Below are 19,431 nucleotides of genomic sequence, written 5' to 3'. Positions count from 1 at the left end.
AAGAGCGGCTGGTGATCTTGCTATTGAACATTTGGTCTTACTCTCACTGCCGCCTCTCGGGATGCAGTCCTCATGTGGGCTGACGAGCCAGGGGTCAGGGAAAAGGCAGAAGTTGGGGGTGGGTTGGCTTCCGAAACAACGAGGGTTGTCAAGGGTCTCAGCTGAAGTTCAGAGGCATAAAGACTTGGATAGGGGAGGTAGAGATTTCCTCCCTGAATCCCAGCATATAAGAGATGATGGGCTGGAAATGTGCAAGAGTTCATTATATGGCAGAGTTCATTAAATCATGGAAGGCAGGTTCCTAATGACGCTTCTCTATGGTTTCAGAATCTCTACGCCACTTGGTGTCACCATCAAAAACACACCATGTGATCAGATGGACCATGACTGCCCACTCAGTCCCCATCTCATAAGGAGAGTGAACAAAAATACGAATGTAGAGACAGCAACTGCGAGCCCCTGATGCTACTAGCATCTGGCCCCCCAACCAGAAGCTCCGTGTTGGAAATTCAGGTTTCCCTTACAGAAGCAGAGAGAAGCCCTCTGAGCTAAGAACCAGGTCCCCACAGAAGGAAATCACTCTACAAACCCAGGAGCAAGGCATCTACCAGTGGGACCAACAGCATGTGTTTCCTCCTCCTGTGTGACTCCCACATGTGGGTCTTGAATGCTGACGTCATGGGAGCATCTGTATGTGACCCAAGCATGTAGTCGTGAGCGATGCCAAATGAATACTCCCCATACAACCTGCTCTGTCTTCCTCCACATAAGCTAAGGAGAGAGCCTCAGGGGGCGCCTGGGTGGCTCTGTTGGTGAAGCGTCCAACTCTTGATTTCGGCTCAGGCCATGATCTCACGGCGCGTGAGATCCAGCCCTGCGTCAGGCTCCGCGCTAACAGTATGGGGCCTTCTTGGGATTCTCTCTCCCTCCCTCTCTCTGCTCCTGCCCTGCTCATGCTCTCTCTCTCTCTCAAAATATATACGTAAACTTTGTGAGGGGCGGGGGGAAGGAGAGAGCCTCAGATCCGGGTCAGAATAGCTCTGACAACCTTTCTGTTGCTCTTCCTTCTTAACAGAAGAAGAGTGTCAGCATCACCACCTTCCGTAGGCAATGGGATTTAACAGCACTGGCTTTGCTTTTGTCCCGGTCACTTTCAGGTGTAGCCAGTACATATACAGCAGGGGCTACCGCGTTTCAGTTTCTGGGAGCGCTCCACAATGTTTCTAACAGATTCATTGGGAAGAAGTGAATCAACTTTTTACCAGATGTGTGGCTCCAGATGCCCCCAAAACCGTTCAGGTGGACTGGGAGTCTGGGAAACACAAAATTAACTAAAGAAATCTTTGTGTCTCTGTTGATATGACCCGTTCTATTTCTGGTCTTGGGGGACTGGCCTACATTTCCTATTGGTCCAGATGCAGAATTCCAGGGTCTGAACCAGTTACGGTAGCTGCCTCCTTTTGTAAAGCAGTTGCAAAGTGTTAAAAAAAAAAAGGGGGGGATAAACGTGATCTCATTGGACACTGAAAACAATCCTCAAGTCAACCCACAAGTGGCGTTATTACCCGTGGGCCGGTGAGGGCACTGGAGTTCGGGGGGCAGGTGGACTGAGTAACCTAACCGGGTGGCCTGGATCTGGGAACCTCACCAGAGATTCCTGGTTCAGGATTCTATATTGCATCTCTCAGCCCAAGCAGATCCGTCTATTTGGGGTTTGTTTTTGTTTCTTTTTCTCAGGAAAATCAAAAAAGAGCTGTGCAGATGATTAAAACTGACCGCCCAAAGGGCCTAGAGTCGAACCAAAATGTGCCTTCCACATTCGTATTCGTGAACCTACATTCCTTCGAGGTGTGAGCTTGGGCGCACACACCAGTGCAAGGATTAGAAAGGTGGATACGCGCCATTGGGACAAAAGGAGGCCAGAGTCAATGGTGGCGTCTCGGAGCCTCTGGAGGTTCCCCTGCTGTAACAGGCGCTTTCTGGGGGCTTCTGAGAGTGCCGGAGGAGAACAGCACAGTGGGAATGGTGCTTCCCTCGTAATAGTCTTGGGTTCAGAACACGGCTACAGAGGGGACAGCTGCACCACTGGCCCCTTCTACCCCAGCCACGCTGCCTTCGTGCTGTACCCTGGATATGGCAGCCTGACTCCCCACCTCAGGACCTCTGCATGTGCTGTTCCTGCTGTCATGAATCCTTCTGCACCCAATCTCTGCATGGCTACCTCCTCGTCATTTGTGTCCCAGATCAAGTGTCACCTCCTCCCAAAAAGCCTCCTCTGTTTTAACGAACCTAATGTTGTTGCCTTCCTTTCTCCATCATTCTCTCTCAAAATTGCACCGTGCTATCTTTTTTTTTTTTTAATTAATTATTTTGAGAGACTGAGACAGAGAGAGTGTGTGCGTGAGCAGGGAGAGGGACAGAGAGAGAATCCCAAGCAGGCTCTGCACCGTCAACACAGAGCCCAACATGGGGCTCGATCTCACGAACTGTGAGATCACGACCCGAGCTGAAACCCAGAGTCGGATGTTTCACCGACCGAGCCCCCCAGGCATCCCAAGTGCTGTCTTCTTTATATGACTCACGGCTGCCCGAAATCACCACGTGTTCACTCCTCATCTAGGGTTTCTGTCTCCCACACTAGACTTCAACCCCCAAGAGAGCAGGGACCCCATGTCTCTGACTCATGACTCTTACCGCCAGTGCCTGGCACGTTGTGAGTGTTCGGAAAAACTTAGTCAATGAAAACATACTCAATATGCAAACCCCTACACGCAAAGCCCTACACGCCACCCCCCCAAATATGATCACTATTCCTTTCAAGAAGCAAAAATGAAAGCGGAGAAACTCTACCTTGTTCGTGACGAATCCATATCCAACACCAACTTTGCTAAATGTTTCCTCTGCTTCTGAATATTTGGGATTTCCACCTGTGGTTACAGAAGATAAGAGACATAGTCAAACTGAAGTTCCAGACAAATTCTTTTCGTTTTTAAAATGTATATATATATTTTTAAATTTTTTAATGTTATTTTGAGAGAGAGAGAGAGAGAGAGAGAGAGAGAGAGAGAGAGAATGAGAATGAACCAGGAGGTGTGGGGCAGAGAGAGAGGGAGACACGGAATCTGAAGCAGGTGCTTCAGGCTCCGAGCTGTCAGCACAGAGCCCGACACGGGGCTCGAACTCACGGACTGCAAGATCATGACCTGAGCTGGAGTTGGATGCTTAACCGACTGAGCCACCCGGGCACCCCAAGTTCCAGATAAATTCTTAAAGAACCACGGACAGCCAGCCATCCAACAAGTGTGGTGGAGGGCTCCCAAGCCTTATTTCCGGATGAAACCTTTGATTCTTGATCCTGAGCTGACCTTTGCTCTTTTTTTCACCGGACACCTGCCAGGCCCCCCATCACCCAGACCCTGTAGGGGTTCTGCTCTGCTCTGCTCACTGATGCCTGGCCTCATTCTTGTTCCTACCTCAGCCAGCAAAAAAAAAAAAAAAGGCTCAATGTCAGCTCTGTCCTCCACACCAGGGTCACAAGTGGAGAGCAAAGCAGAAAGAGTAGACACACAGACCTAATTCAAAACAGACAGCAGGCGGATGACGGAGACGAGTCTCAGGAGACCTGAGATCCGATGAGGAATGCAATCAGGACATATTTTTATAGAAATTCAGCAAGACGTTTTTCCAAAATAAAGACCAAATAAACACAGCCATGGCTTTGCTCGGCTACAGCAAGTTCTTCCATAGTGGGTGTATGTGGATGCTCTTTTTTCTATTTTTATTTCTAAAAAAAATGACTTCTCTCAACATCCCGGGGTGTGGGATTTGGGGTCCAGGCTTAGCCAAAGTGGGGCAGGAAGTGAGAATTTCGAAGGGAAAATTGGCTGTACATTGAAACCAGCATCATCTCAGGCTATGGTTTTTATAGAGAAGGAAGAAATGGGAAGAAGATCTTCTGAGCAGGGATGACTGACGTATGGGGGCTAACAACTGCTGGCAGGTAAGAGAAGATGTGGCCCTGGGCTCCCAGAGTCATCACTGCCCCCAGAAGCAAAGTTGGAGGGTCACAGGGACATCTGGGTGGTGTTAAGTGAGCCTCAGCATCCAGGTCAAACACATCTCTTGGGTTTCAGTCAGGCTTTGCCTGGGACCCCAAACCACCTCTATGAAGAGAGAAGGGCCTCTCACGCACGCTGTTGGTTGAGCAATGGCCTCTAACCGGATGGTATCTGAGAAGTCTAGAGCTGATCTCTGTCAAACCACCATATATAGGATTTTCTCCTTGAATACTTTTAGGCAGCCAAGTATTTATTTGCCCATACATTCTGTCACAGAAATTGCATCGGGAGATGTGGAGGTGCTGGGGGCAGTCCGGGAAGGAAACCAGACGTGATCTGGAGCAATGCTAATCCAATATGGTAGCCTCTAGCTCCTGGTGGCTACATCATTTTAAATTCTCAGGAACACAACAATAGCCAAACTGTGGAAAGAGCCTAAATGTCCATCAACTGATGAATGGATAAAGAAATTGTGGTTTATATACACAATGGAATACTACGTGGCAATGAGAAAAAATGAAATCTGGCCTTTTGTAGCAACGTGGATGGAACTGGAGAGTGTTATGCTAAGTGAAGTAAGTCATACAGAGAAAGACAGATACCATAGGTTTTCACTCTTACGTGGATCCTGAGAAACTTAACAGAAGACCATGGGGGAGGGGAAGGAAAAAAAAAAAAAAAGGTTAGAGAGGGAGGGAGCCAAAACATAAGAGACTCTTAAAAACTGAGAACAAACTGAGGGTTGATGGGGGCTGGGGGGGGGAGGTGAGGGTGGGTGATGGGCATTGAGGAGGGCACCTGTTGGGATGAGCACTGGGTGTTGTAAGGAAACCAATGTGACAATAAATTTCATCTTTAAAAAAAAATTAAAAGAAATTCTCAGGAGCAAAAATTAAACAAAATTAAAAATTGAATTCCTCAGTCACACTAACCACATTTCAAGAGCTCAATGGCCATGGGTGGCTACTGGAGAACAAACTGTGCAGATGTAAAGCATTTACATCACTGTAAGCAGCCGGACAGGATGGTACCCAGGGAGGTTTTATAGGACCAACTAGAGGCAATCGGGGGGAGGTCCGGGGTTCAAGGCAAATAAAACCCCCAAGCGTTTCCTTTCTTACTTGACACACAATTTTACTTGGTGGAAGCCAGCAAAATCGTCACAGAGACCTCAAGGTGTCTTTGTAATAAAATCGTTTTTATTTAGTACTCTTTAAAATCCAGGGATGAAGGAGATTAAGAGCACACTATTAATGTTTGTTTATTTTTGAGAGAGACAAAGTATGAATGGAGGAGGGGCCGAGAGAGAGGGGGAGACACAGAATCTGAAGTGGGATCCAGGCCCTGAGCTGTCAGCACAGAGCCCGACACGGGGTTTGAACCCACGAACTGCGAGTTCACGACCTAAGGTAAAGTCAGACGCTCAACCGACTGAGCCACCCAGGCATCCCAAAGGCACACCTATTGTGAGGCGCGCTGAGTAACGTACAGAATTGTTGACTCAGTATGTTGTACAGCTGAGGCTAATATAACACTGTGTTGTTAAGCACACTGGAATTCATGCAAATAAACTAAACTAAAATGAATAAAATAAAATAAAAAAATAAATAAAAATAAAAAAATAACATAAATGAATAAAATAAATAAAATAAAAATAAGATAAATAAAATAAACTAATAATAAAAAGAAAAAAATTAAATGAATAAAATAAAAATAATAAAATAAAATAAATGAATAAAATAAAATGAATAAAGTAAAATAAAATGAATAAAATAAAATAAAAAGTAAATGAATAAAACAAAATAAAAAATAAGATAATAAAACAAAAAATAAATAAAACAAAATAATAAATAAAATAAAATGAGTAAAATAAAATAAAATAAAATAAATTAAAATAACAATAAATGAACAAAATAAATAAAAGTAAAATAAAAATAAAATAATAAGATAAATAAACTAATAATATAAAAGAAAAAATAAAATGAGTGAAATAAAAATAAAATAAAATGAATAAAATAAAATGAATAAAATAAGTAAAATAAAATAAAATAAAAATAAAAGTAAATGAATAAAACAAAATAAAAAATAGAATAAAATAAAACGAAAATAAAATAAAATTAAAATAAATTAAAATAAAATAAATGAATAAAATAATAAAATAAAATAAATAAAATAAAAATAAGGTAAATAAAGTAATAAAAGAAAAAATAAAATGAATAAAATAAGTACAATAAAATAAAATAAATGAATAAAATGAATAAAGTACAATAAAAATAATCAAATCAAATCAAATAAATCCATGTACACATAACCTGTGAGCCCCTACAGAGTCTCCGTCTGAGGAAGGGCTGCCTTCATTTCAGTGAAGACTAGAGATGGGTGGAGGGCAGGGACAGTATAGCAGTGTAGACCCTGGTGGGGAAGGAGGTGCAGTGCCAGCTTTACTCCCTTCCCCAGCGGAACGCCAACAGAGACAGAGCTGACAAACAGTGGACGGGGCTGTCATACCAGGGAATCCTGACCACGCGGACAGGCAGCAATCATCCGTGGTGAAAAACAGTCTCACAGCGAGGGTGGCCTCATCCCCGCTGCTTACCTCGGCCAGCAAAAACAGGGGCTCAATCACATCTCTCTCCACCTGCAACTCAAAGTGGATCAGCTCCTGAGCCAGCTTGTCCTCGGTCTCTCCACAGAGTTTCAGCATCTTCCTGCAACAGGAGGGGGAAGCCAGGCTGAAAACCCCAGAAGGCAAGAGGTCACCTGCAACCACCATCCTTGGCTCAAGGCTGGGTAAGCTTTCAGGGGATGGTGTTCCTACACTGGCTGGTTCCCCTGCTACAACACTGACCAACGTGCTCCGTTCATTTGCATTTCTGAAATTTTCAGGTTTTTTTTTTTTTTTTTAACATTTATTTTTTGGGAAGGGGCAAGCGGGAGAGGGGCAGAGAGAGAGGGACAGGGGATCCAAAGAGGGGTCTGCGCTGACGGGCTGACAGCAGTGAGCCCGATATGAGGCTTGAACTCACGAATCATGAGCTCATGAAATCATGACCTGAGCCGAAGTCGGACGCTCAACCGACTGAGCCACCTAGGCGCCCCTGAAATTTTCAGTTTTTTTAAATGATGCTAAGTACCTACTGTGTGTCTGGAGTAAAGGGAACATGTAGGGAAATATAAGAGAGGTGTGGGGAGCACAGACTCATGCATGCTGAATGCACACTCCTCTAAGACCCAGATGCTTCTATCTGCCCGGAGCACTGGAAAACTAGCTATAACTGATACACGAACAAACCAACATCTTTAAACACATTCCAAAAGCTTCAATTGCAAGAGGCTCTTAGAGACAGAAAACCCCTTCTCTTAAGCCGTGACAACTTACCTTTGTAGAGAATGAACAATTATCCAGTGGAAAGTTGGAATGGAAAAACCGTTACAAAAGTGTGTTCGTAATGAGCAAATAACAGAAGACCTGAATGAGTAGAAAGCTATATACCATATTCCTAGATGAGACGATACGTTATTTCAAGGATGTTAATGCCCCCTGAATGGGTATACAGACAGTCCTCCTTTTGCGTGGTACCGTGCTAACTGAAACTCACGCAGTTTTTACAAATCAATAAAAGTATAAGAAGAGACCACTGTTATTTTTCAGTTAGTATGTATCTATGTTTCCTGTTATGTTTACACTTTGATGACACTTAAGCGGTCACATACATGATACCAACGCCTCACCTGAACGACAAGTTCACATCAGGGGGCGCCTGGGTGGCTCTGTTGATTAAGCATCTGACTTAGGCTCAGGTCATGATCTCAAGGTTCATGGGTTTGAGCCCCATGTGGGGCTCTGTCCTGATGGCTCAGAGCCTGGAGCCTGCTTCGGATTCTGTCTCCCTCTCTCTCTCTGCCCCTCCCCCACTCACACTGTCTCTGTCTCTCTGTGTCTCTCTCAAAAATAAACATTAAGAAAAAGAAACAAGTTCACAGCAATGGTTTTAGGCTGAACCTATCTGCTGCTTGCTTTTTTCATGCATCATCATCTTTGGGGCTTATGTGTCTCGATATCCACAGAATTAAGTCATTCTGGTGTATGCACTTTCACTCCACCATTTATTAACCCTTCCCATAATCAACACGGCCATTCCGTCCAGAGCTGCAGGACATATGTGCACGGTCTCTGTTTGCATGTGAGAATTTTTCTGTGCAAAGGAGAGGAGATACACATCCCCGTAACCTTACTAGATACCTGCTCTTTAAAGTGAGAATGCTAACTTCTCGGGGCGCCTGGGTGGCGCAGTCGGTTAAGCGTCCAACTTCAGTCAGGTCACGATCTCGCGGTCCGTGAGTTCGAGCCCCGCGTCGGGCTCTGGGCTGATGGCTCAGAGCCTGGAGCCTGTTTCCGATTCTGTGTCTCCCTCTCTCTCTGCCCCTCCCCCGTTCATGCTGTCTCTCTCTGTCCCAAAAATAAATAAACGTTGAAAAAAAAAAAAAAAAGAGAATGAGAACTTCTCAACAGTGCAAATAGGAGTTCCCAACGCTCCACGCTCTCTCCAACCCTTGGTACCAGTAAGGCATTTAATTTCTGCCAAACTGGTGGGTGCAAAACATTACCCCATCCTGGCTTTAATTCGCATTCCTTGGCTCCTGGAGAGACTGAAGATCTTTCCGTGTTTGGGGCCATTCAGGATTTCCTGTTCCACGATGTTCTTGTTCATGTTGATTATTTGTGTACCCGGATCTGTTTATTTCACTTTATTTGTAGGAGTTCCTTATATATACTTAAAAATACGTGTGTGGAGGCAGTGTGGATTCACATTCTATTTCCTATCTGCTGCAAATGGCAACTTCCAGGTCGTGGGCTTAGGATCATTGTTTTCTTCTTCTAATGGTGTCTTTGACGTAATTTGTCTGTTACTTACCTCCATGCTCCTGATGCTACTTTGTTGTTGTTGTTGTTGAATTGTAACCACTGGCTATTGACTGCCAACTGCGGAAAGTGAAAATTTAGCTACCTTTACACCTGACCTCCCTGCACGTATTTAGAGACCTTTAGTATTTGCACTATATTTTTGACCCCACGTGTTTGATTCAGAGTCGTATATTGCGATCACTGGTCTTTGCTGTGTATGCGTCCTCTCTGTGGAGTTAATAATCGCCTTGTTTCGGTTTGCGTGTTTATTTCTCTATAGACCTGATCGAACCCCAAACCCTCCACCATGAACTACTTTCTCTCTTAAGAAACTGAATCACGGGGCGCCTGGGTGGCGCAGTTGGTTAAGCGTCCGACTTCAGCCAGGTCACGATCTCGCGGTCCGTGAGTTCGAGCCCCGCGTCGGGCTCTGGGCTGATGGCTCAGAGCCTGGAGCCTGTTTCCGATTCTGTGTCTCCCTCTCTCTCTGCCCCTCCCCCGTTCATGCTCTGTCTCTCTCTGTCCCAAAAATAAATAAACGTTGAAAAAAAAAAATTAAAAAAAAAAAAAAAAAAAAAGAAACTGAATCACGCTGGATGTGAATGAATTTCAACTTCTCGAATTCTTCTCTCCCGGACCCGCGTCAACCTGGATTGAGTTTTCCTTCAATCCTTGGGCATGGCCATCTTCCCGCATACTTTCTTCCCCATTTCCTGGGATTCTCCCTCCCTCTGTCCTGTGCTGGACAGACCTTATTTCCCACGTCCTCTGTCTATACCTCATTCTCGGTCACTCCCTCACTGTCGAGCACGTCTTGCTGAAGCAGCTTGAGAGAGTGTGTGGGAAGTCAATTTTTTAAAAAAAATTTTAATGTTTATTCATTTTTAAGAGAGAGAGAGAGAGAGACAGAGACAGAGCATGAGCAGGGGAGGAGCAGAGACAGAGGGAGACACAGAATCTGAAGTGGGATCCAGGCTCTGAGCTGTCAGCACAGAGCCTGATGTGGGGCTCGAACCCATGAACCGTGAGATCATGACCTGAGTCGAAGTCGGACGCTCAACCGACTGAGCCACCCAGGCGCCCCGCTCCCCCCTTTTTTTTTTAAGTTGACACCCTGGGCTGTTGTGTGGTTTTTTTTTAAGTACTTTTTTTTTCATTGAGATATAACTGACAAACATCCTTTTATTTCACGGACGCATTATTTTCTCTGATCACATGACAACGTTACGTGAAGCATTTTCCTGAAAGTATCTCCTCCTGACATGGTATCTATTTCTCCCCAGTTACATTCCCTGCCCCCATCCCCAATTGTTTTGGTATATAGGTTTCAGGTCAGACTTCCCTCCAATGTCTGGAGATCTGGGACGCCTGTCTATATTTAAGAGTGGAGACTCGGGGGCGCCTGGGTGGCTCAGTTGGTTAAGCGTCCAACTTCAGCTCAGGTCATGATCTCGTGGTTTGTGAGTTCAAGCCCCACATCAGGCTCCGTGCTGACAGCTTGGAGCCTGCTTCAGATTCTTTGTCTCCCTTGCTCTCTGCCCCTCCCCTGCTCACGCTCTGTCTCTCTCTCTCAAAAATAAACACACACACACACAAAAAAAAAGAGTGGAGACTCAAAGCTGGGAGTACGTGAAGAAAGCCTATTGGCTTCGAGATTGTCTGTAGGATGGTCGAGCCGGGTCATATTAATTGGGGCAGTGACCCCTCCAATATCTTTGATCTTTAGTCCATTCCTGTTGGGCCGGTCACATTTGCCAGGCTCTTGTTACTTTCCTGCCTAGAGAGCACGGGCCTGGGGAGGCTTGCAGAGGTCAGGGGGAAGAGACATGAAGAGTCTCAGCATCCAGATGTGTCAGTCACTTTAACGCCTGAGACCCTTACATGGTGCCCACGGTCTGGGGACACTCTACTTTACCCCCTCCAGAGAACAAAGCTGCAGACTCTTCTGCTGGGGTTGGGCACAAGGGGATGAGAGTCTCCCAGGGCTGTGGATAAGGGCTGCATGTGAACCATCCAAGTGGTACCCGACTAGCTCTTCATGCGCATGCCTAACTGCAATCCCTCGCCATTCTGGAGGTCCCGAGGGCCAGCAGCCCTGAACCAGTGAGTATTTCGGGACGTAAGGGATGTGGCTCTCTGCAGAGCCTACTTCTGGCTCTGGAGTCCCCTTTCTGACACCCGCTAATACCGGGTCAGTTACCGGTACCATCCAGAACCTTCTAAACCTAGAAGGTTAGTTGGCTTTCGCCAGCTCTTGTTTTCTTTCCTGGTTTTCAGGCCTTTCCGGGTTTATTAGATGGTTGTGCTCAGTCTGTCATGTTTACCTGGGTGTCCCTCATCACCTGACCTTCAATCTACCCGTGTCACTGTTTTGGGCAAGTCTCTGAAACGGCGTGGGTGTCTTATCCACCTGCGACTCTCCAGATTATGAGCAGTCGAGGTTATTTCGTCCTTTACAACTAGAGATACAGACCCAGTAAATGCTCTCAATTTCACCTGCTGTTTGCCCTTTATTACGCTTTTCTCTTGGCCCATGCTGCTTGTGTAGCCCCTCCTAGGGGGTGTTTTCTATTTTATCGGTTTCCCTTTACATCCTTTCACTAGTTTACAGGTTTTCCATTCTATTCCCTGTGTGGTGGCTCATTTTTCCAACATGCACACTATACACGGAAATGTGATACCTTTAAGAAAACACTTCTTAACGTTTATTTTTGAGAGAGAGCAGAGCGCAAGCAGGGAAGGGGCAGAGAGAGAGAGGGAGGCACAGGATCCGAAGCAGGCTCCAGGCTCCGAGATGTCAGCACAGAGCCCGATGACGGGCTCAAACTCACGAGCCGTGAGATCATGACCGGAGCCGAAGCTGGATGCCTAACCGACTGAGCCCCCCAGGCCCTCCTCCCCCTGCTTTTTAAAATTCCCGGGGCGCCTGGGTGGCGCAGTTGGTTAAGCGTCCGACTTCAGCCAGGTCACGATCTCGCGGTCCGTGAGTTCGAGCCCCGCGTCGGGCTCTGGGCTGATGGCTCAGAGCCTGGAGCCTGTTTCCGATTCTGTGTCTCCCTCTCTCTCTGCCCCTCCCCCGTTCATGCTCTGTCTCTCTCTGTCCCAAAAATAAACAAACGTTGAAAAAAAAAAATTAAAATTCCCTATGTTGTACCTTTCATCTCTGTGACTGGTTTCCTAACTGGAAGCCTGGCCCTCGCACCCCTCCCCTCTGGGCAACCATGAGTGTGTTCTCTATATTTATAGGTCTGTTTCTGCTTCGTTTGTTTGTTTTTGAGTCCACACGTAAATGAAATCATATAGTATTTGTCTTTCTCGGTCTGATTTATTTCACTTAGCATAAAACCCTCTAGGTCCATCCATGATCACAAGCGGCAACATTTTACTCTTTTTTACGGCTTAGTAATATTCCATCATATATAAATACACACACACACACACACACACACACACACACACACACACACACACCACTTGGGCTGCTTCCGAATCCTTGCTATAGTACATAATGCTACAACACACACAGGAGTGCATATACGCTTGTGAATTCGGGTTTTTGTTTTCTTTGGGTAAATACCCAATAGCACGACTACTGGGCCGTAGAGTAGCTCTATTTCTAATTTTTGGAGGGACCTCCATCCTGTTTTCCAAAGTGGCTCCACTTGTCTGCATTCCCACCCACAGCGCACAAGGCTTCTTTCCCCGCCCCCTCCCATGCATCCTCGCCAATAGCTCGCCTCACGTTTTTTTTTTTTTTTTTAATTTTTTTTTTCAACGTTTATTTTTGGGACAGAGAGAGACAGAGCATGAACGGGGGAGGGTCAGAGAGAGAGGGAGACACAGAATCGGAAACAGGCTCCAGGCTCTGAGCCATCATGAGCCATCAGCCCAGAGCCTGACGCGGGGCTCGAACTCACGGACCGTGAGATCGTGACCTGGCTGAAGTCGGACGCTTAACCGACTTCGCCACCCAGGCGCCCCTCGCCTCACGTTTTTAAATTATATTAAGTACGATTTGAATTTTTAAAAGTCTTATTTGGTTTTTCTTTGATTCTATTCTCTCTCTCCCCTTTTTTTTTTTCCATATCACTTGATTCTTTTGTTAAGGACTATTTTGTCTTTACATGTTAATTGACATACATAATATAATCGACGTATAACGGTATATTAGCTCTAGGTGCACGACACAATGATTCCATATTTGTATATATTGTGAAAAGAGCATAAGAAGTCTAGTTAACATTTGTCACCACACATAGTTCCAAAAACACTTTTCCTTAAAAATATGGAATGTTTCACCCGCCTGTGTGTGTGTTACCCATTTCTGGGGGCCATGCTAACGTCTACTGGTCTGATTTGGGGGTACGTGCTGCTAAAGCCTGCACTGTCCCTAATTTTTCAGCTTCATGTTAAGAACAGTTGCTTCATATCGACATTATGATTTCCTATTTTCCCTCCTATTATCCTACCATTTTTTAGTTCGTAGGGACCCGATTCTCCTGCTGACGGTGCCTGCTGATTCTCCCTCACGACGATTCTATTTTTAGTTTGTTTTCGTTGTGAGCTCCAAATCAGCCAGGGCTGTTCTCGGAATCCTATAATTTTTGACATCTGACATGGAGAGCTTTCCCATTTGCTTCCGCTGGAGCCCTGGGGGTTTCAACTGTCCTTCCACAGTGTCGTGTGCTTAGTATGCTAATTTCCTCCCCCAGGGAAGTTGCCTCACTGCACAGACAAGATGACTTCGATCCCTGGGCTTTTTGCATTTTTCTCACTGGCAAACCCTTTCTTCTTCGCACCCAAGCCCCAGCCAGACTTTCAGGTGTCCTCAGTGCATCCCTGAGAAGTTCTGGTGCCCTTTTCAGGGATGGGGACTTACGCAGATTTGGTACAAACCCACACATGGTGTCACTTACCCGAGAAGCGTGTCATCTCCCAGGATAGCTGACCCCTCCATCAAACACTGAGCCAGTGTTGTCAAAGGCAACTTTTTCTGAAAAGGAGAACAACAACAACGACGACGATGTTGTAATGAAAACCACTCCAACAGTCATCTGCCTACTCTAAAACAGCAGAAAGTCAAATTCCTGCCTCAATACTGTGTTAGTTAAGATACAAACCGACCTTAAAATATGTTTAAAACCTAAACACTCATAGCGTTCAAGGACAGATTAGACACAGACAGGTCAAAACTCAGAAAATCAAAACTGAAATAAAGGTGCCAACTTAGGGGGCGCCTGGATAGCTCGGTCGGTTGAGCGTCTGACTCTGGCTCAGGTCACGATCTCACAGTTGGTGAGTTCAAGCCCCGCGTCGGGCTCTGTGCTGACGGCTCAGAGCCTGGAGCCTGCTTTGGATTCTGTGTTTCCCTCTCTCTCTGACCCTCCCCTGCTCATGATCTGTCTCTTTCTCTCTCTCTCTCAAAAATGAATAAGCATTAAAAAAATTTTTTTAAAAGAGATTTAAAAAAAAATGTGCCAATTTGGAAAATAAGCTTACAGTTTACAGACTGCATTTTATTTCTTATTTATTTATTTTTAATTTTTTTTAACGTTTATTTATTTTTGAGACAGAGAGAGACAGAGCATGAACGGGGGAGGGTCAGAGAAAGAGGGAGACACAGAATCCGAAACAGGCTCCAGGCTCTGAGCGTTCAGCACAGAGCCCGACGCGGGGCTCAAACTCACGGACTGAGTGATCGTGACCTGAGCTGATGTCGGACGCTTAGCTGACTGAGCCACCCAGATGCCCCCAGACTGCATTTTAAAATACAATGAGATAGGGGCGCCTGGGTGGCTCAGTAGGTTAGTCATCCAAGTCTTGATTTCGGCTCACATCACGTCATGGTTGTGAGTTAGAGCCCTGAGTTGGGCTGAGCATTGAGCCAGGAGCCTGCTTGGGATTCTCTCTCTCTGCCCCTCCCTTGCTCGCTTTCTCTAAAAAATGAAAATAAAGTGGAATAACAGCAAGAAAAAAAAAAAAAAGACAAGATTTGAAACTTATGTTAACAATGACTTGAACAATGCTTTAAGTTCCAAAGGTCAGTCTCTCCCGGGAGAAGTACCACAGCTCCATTTTATAAACGAGGCAGCTTATGGTCGAGAGAGAGAGAGAGAGAGAGAGAGAGAGAGAGAAAGGGAGGGAGGGGGAGGGAGAGAGAAAGGTGTTCACATACAGTGACAATGAGAAGAAAGTAACCATAAAAACAAAGGCACCCTGCAAAGAAGACAGAAAATGCCTCTGAACATATGAAAGACGCTTGACGTCATCAGTTATGAAGGAAATCCGCATCAGAGCCGCAAAGAGAGACTACTTATACCCACTAGCATGGCAAGGGCAATAATAACAACCAGAAACAAAGTATCGGTGAGCATGCCGAGCCTTGGTGAACAGGTAGAGAAATGCTGAGCTTCATCAAGCAGGGCTGGTGGAAATGCAAAACGGGGCGGCGCTTCTGGAGCGTGGCAACATTTCAACAAACGACACAAAATTACCATATGGCCTGGTGATTCTACTCAATTCCACTCAGAGTAATTGAAAGCAGATGGTCAAAAGAAACACACCACATGTGCACGCGTGAGAACGGCAGCACGATTCGCAACAGCCGAAAGGCGCAAACAGCTTGATCGTCCACCACCTGATGCAGGGATTGGTAAAAAGCGGTCTAATCAGACAAGGGAATATTATTCAGCCATAAAAAGGAACGAAGCGGTGACATAAGCTGCGGGGGAACCTCGAAAACATTATGCTAAGTAGGGAGAGCAGAAATCAGGACAATGGGGAGTGGTGACGTGTGTGCAGCCATGATACGGGAAGACCTCTCAGAAGGGTGGCATTTAAGATGCAACCCACGTGGGAAAGAGAGTCAGCCATGCCTCAAAGAGACTTAAGAATAGTCCAAGTAGAGGGAACTGCATGCACAAAGGCCCTGAGGTGGGACCAATATGGCTGCCCTAAGGTCCCCACGGAGGCCAGTGCAGCTGGGGCACAGTGAGTGAGTGACAAGGAGTGGGTAGAGCATAAGGCAGAGGCCAGATCGTAGAGGGCCTTCTCCCCCAGAGGCAGGCACCGAGGTCTCATTCTGAGGGCGTCTGATGACCCTCGGAGGATTTAAGAGCGTGATCGGATTAAAATGACTCAATCCACGGGGCTCCTGGGTGGCTCAGTCAGCTGAGCACCTCTTTTTTGTTTTTTTTTAATTTTTTTTTAATGTTATTTTTGAGACAGAGGGAGACAGAACATGAGTTGGGGAGGGGCATAGAGAGAGGGAGACACAGAATCTGAAACAGGCTCCGGGCTCTGAGCTGTCAGCACAGAGCCCGATGTGGGGCTCGAACCCACGAACCATGAGATCATGACCCAAGCCGAAGTCGGACGCTTAACTGACTGAGCCACCCAGGCGCCCTGTGCACCTAACTCTTGATTTTGGCTCAGGTCATGATTCCGGGGTTGTGGGGTCGAGCCCTGAGTTGGGCTCTGCCCTGAACACAGAGCCTCCTTAACATTCTCTCTCTTTCTCTCCCCTGCTTTCTCTCTAAAAACATAAGTTAAAAAATAATTAAACTGAACTACACTAACTCAATCCTGAGACAGACAAATCCAAATGGCTTGTAAGTGGGATCAAGCAGGAAAACAAGTTTTTAGGGCTCCATCCACTTGAATTTACAGATCTGAACACCCCCAGGAAATCTGCAAACTCTAATGTGTCCCCAGGGAAGACACGGGCAGGCAGGTCAACCCCCAAGAGTGATCTGGAAGTTCATGTGGGTCCTGAGGTAAATCCAGGGAGAGAGAGCCCGCGACACCTGTGTGGATAAGGCCTTCCTTGGGTCTAACATGTATCCCTCTCCCTGCGCTTAGACACGTCCATTCCAGTGGGGTCAGACGCCTTCCACGCAGGGGACAAAATCACTACTCGTCACTTCAAATAAAATGGGACATTCTTCTTGGTAAAAACTAGACTGGGCAACTCAGTATTAACACATCCAAACTTAAACATCACCTTCTAGTTGTCCTACAAGGCTGTGGTGTAGAAATTTCAGGAGACTTAAGAAAAGGTGCAGCAAACAATACGTTATGAGGAAATGTATTTCCACATCACCTTTTTTTTTTTTTTAAATTGTGTTTAACATCCATTTATTTTTTGAGAGACAGAGACAGAGCGTGAGTGGGGGAGGGGCAGAGAGAGAGAAAGTCACAGATTCTAAAGCAGGCTCCAAGCTCTGAGCTGTCAGCACAGAGCCCGACGCGGGCTCGAACTCACAGACTGTGAGATCCTGACCTGAGCCGAAGTCGGATGCTTAACCAACAGAGCCACCGGGTGCCCCCCCGCCCCCCCCAATATCACCTTTTATAAAAGTTATTTAAAGCACATTTTTAAAAAGTGTCTAAGGTAGTTAGAGAAGAAAAGAGTGAAGCAGGTCTAATATATGCTCACAGAGGCACCATGAATCATGGTCTTGTTTGTTTGTTTTTTTTTAATTTTTTTTTTCAATGTTTATTTATTTTTGGGACAGAGAGAGAGCATGAACGGGGGAGGGGCAGAGAGAGAGGGAGACACAGAATCGGAAACAGGCTCCAGGCTCTGAGCCATCAGCCCAGAGCCTGACGCGGGGCTCGAACTCACGGACCGCGAGATCGTGACCTGGCTGAAGTCGGACGCTCAACCGACTGCGCCACCCAGGCGCCCCTGGTTCTTTTTTTTTTTTTTAACATTCATTTATTTTTGAGAGATTGAGAGAGACAGAGCGTGAGTGAGGAAGGGGCAGAGAGAGAGAGAGAGAGAGAGAGACATGAATCTGAAGCAGGCTCCAGGCTCTGAGCCATCAGCACAGAGCCTGATGCAGGGCTCGAACCCACGACCCTGAGATCATGACCTGAGCCAAAGTTGGACGCTCAACCAACTGAGCCACCCAGGAGCCCCTGGTTTTGTTTTTAATCAGGAGTGATTCTGCCCTCTGTTCTCATGGGAGGTTTGGCAATGCACAAAGATACTCTCACTTATCACACATGGCGGACACTTCTGGCGTCTAATGGATAGAGGCCAGGGATTCTGCTCAATATCCTACCACGCACAGGACAGCACCCCCGCCCCTCCGTCGAAATAAAGAATTACTCGGCCCAAAACATCAAGAGTGCTGAGGCTGAGAAACCTGGTTTAAAGAGAAAGGTCTTCAATACATAAAGTCCTAAAATATCCCAATAATCAACCAGCAGAGATGCTCTGTCTTGAATGCAGACAGAACAATCATAGTATCGATCTCTTCTGGTTTGTGTTGAGCACCTCAAGTCCCATGACCCCCGGCTTTAGGGCAGGACCTCAGCTGTTCAGAATCCTTCTTTGAAATGTGACAAGGAAGAAAGCTAAGAGAGACGGTGCCTGTATCAGACTATAGACGACTTTCAATAGCCAGGAGGTTGACATCTGCTGGAGAAACATACCTACTGGCTGATGACTCAAGTTTTTCTAACTATGGACAAAGATTAGTTCAATTAGTCCCATCAGAGGGTCTAAGTGAGCAAGAAACTGTGCCTGTGGGTGGCCAGAGGCACAAGGGTCAAGACCAACATAATAAAAACAGCCACTGATGATCATGAAGCTAACCAGTCTCAGGGAAGGATGGTGGGGACAGCCAAACATCTCTTCTGCAAAATGCAGACTAGAAAAACCAGCCTGAAGCGTAGGACTTTGGGTCCTGCTCTTGTGCGAGGGAAGCAACATAAGTTTCCAGCCATTCCTAGTCACTTAACACCCTCACTAATGCCTCTGAGATGCTTTCAGGTGGCAGAGAGGGTAGTAGTCAGTGACAAAGTATCACACAGTGACAGGGACTCCTGTTTCAATGGCCCTTTCATTCTTAAGATTTTTAACGGGGAGAATGACCTTCCTCTCTCTCTCTCTCTTGTCCTTGGTCATATCTAGCTAGCTAGCTAGCTATTGGAGGAGGTCACAGAGAGGATGTGACTGCTGACTGACCCGTGCACTGGACCCAGGCAATCGGAGGTTCCTCGCCCACTCCCCTGTCCTTGGAACATTCTATCCACCTGCCTCGCTCAACCAGCAAGCTGCCTTAAGGACACAACCCTGGGAGAGTAAAGTAAGGTGCTATTGAGACCATCCGGACAGTCTACGCGACCAAACCCTAGTTGAGGTCTCTATGAACTTTTAAGATTTGGAAAGGGGGAGGGGGGACCTATTGGTCTTATGACCACCCAAGACAAACCACATAAATAAGCTTCCTTATTAAAGCTGCCACCTACTTAACCTGGAGCGGTCTGTCTGCCTCTTCCTTTGGTCTCTGCTCGCCCTCTGTGTACAAGGGCCAGTTTACTGGACTTACAGTAAACTGAACAGGAACAGGAAATACATGGGCATGGCGCATGAAGTCACCAGAAGGGTTACACCAACCAGTGTCCCTTGCATCTGTGACTCTTGCCACCAGAGAGCCAGTGACAGGGACCAGCCTT

General features: G+C 46.3%; 1 protein-coding gene across 6 annotated transcripts in view; it reads right to left on the bottom strand.

The window, feature by feature from the left end:
* Nucleotides 1–19,431, bottom strand: part of ARHGAP44 (Rho GTPase activating protein 44) — a 183,037-nt gene that overhangs the window by 54,256 nt on the left and 109,350 nt on the right. For 5 of the 6 annotated variants that reach the window (XR_006714690.1, XM_045487418.1, XM_045487416.1 and 2 more), the window contains exons 4-6: nt 13,881–13,957; nt 6,655–6,766; nt 2,851–2,927 (exon numbers count right to left, since the gene is read on the bottom strand). Coding sequence is in view for 5 of the 6 variants with exons in the window: in XM_045487418.1 (XP_045343374.1) it covers nt 2,851–2,927; nt 6,655–6,766; nt 13,881–13,957 (266 nt within the window). In the remaining variant the exon portion in view is untranslated. The remainder of the gene's footprint in view (nt 1–2,850; nt 2,928–6,654; nt 6,767–13,880; nt 13,958–19,431) is intronic. The other variant, XM_045487420.1, reaches the window with a different exon arrangement.

Source organism: Leopardus geoffroyi, chromosome E1 (assembly GCF_018350155.1).
Source record: "Leopardus geoffroyi isolate Oge1 chromosome E1, O.geoffroyi_Oge1_pat1.0, whole genome shotgun sequence".
NCBI classification, from domain to species: domain Eukaryota; kingdom Metazoa; phylum Chordata; class Mammalia; order Carnivora; family Felidae; genus Leopardus; species Leopardus geoffroyi.
This window is presented reverse-complemented; position numbering and strand designations above follow the sequence as displayed.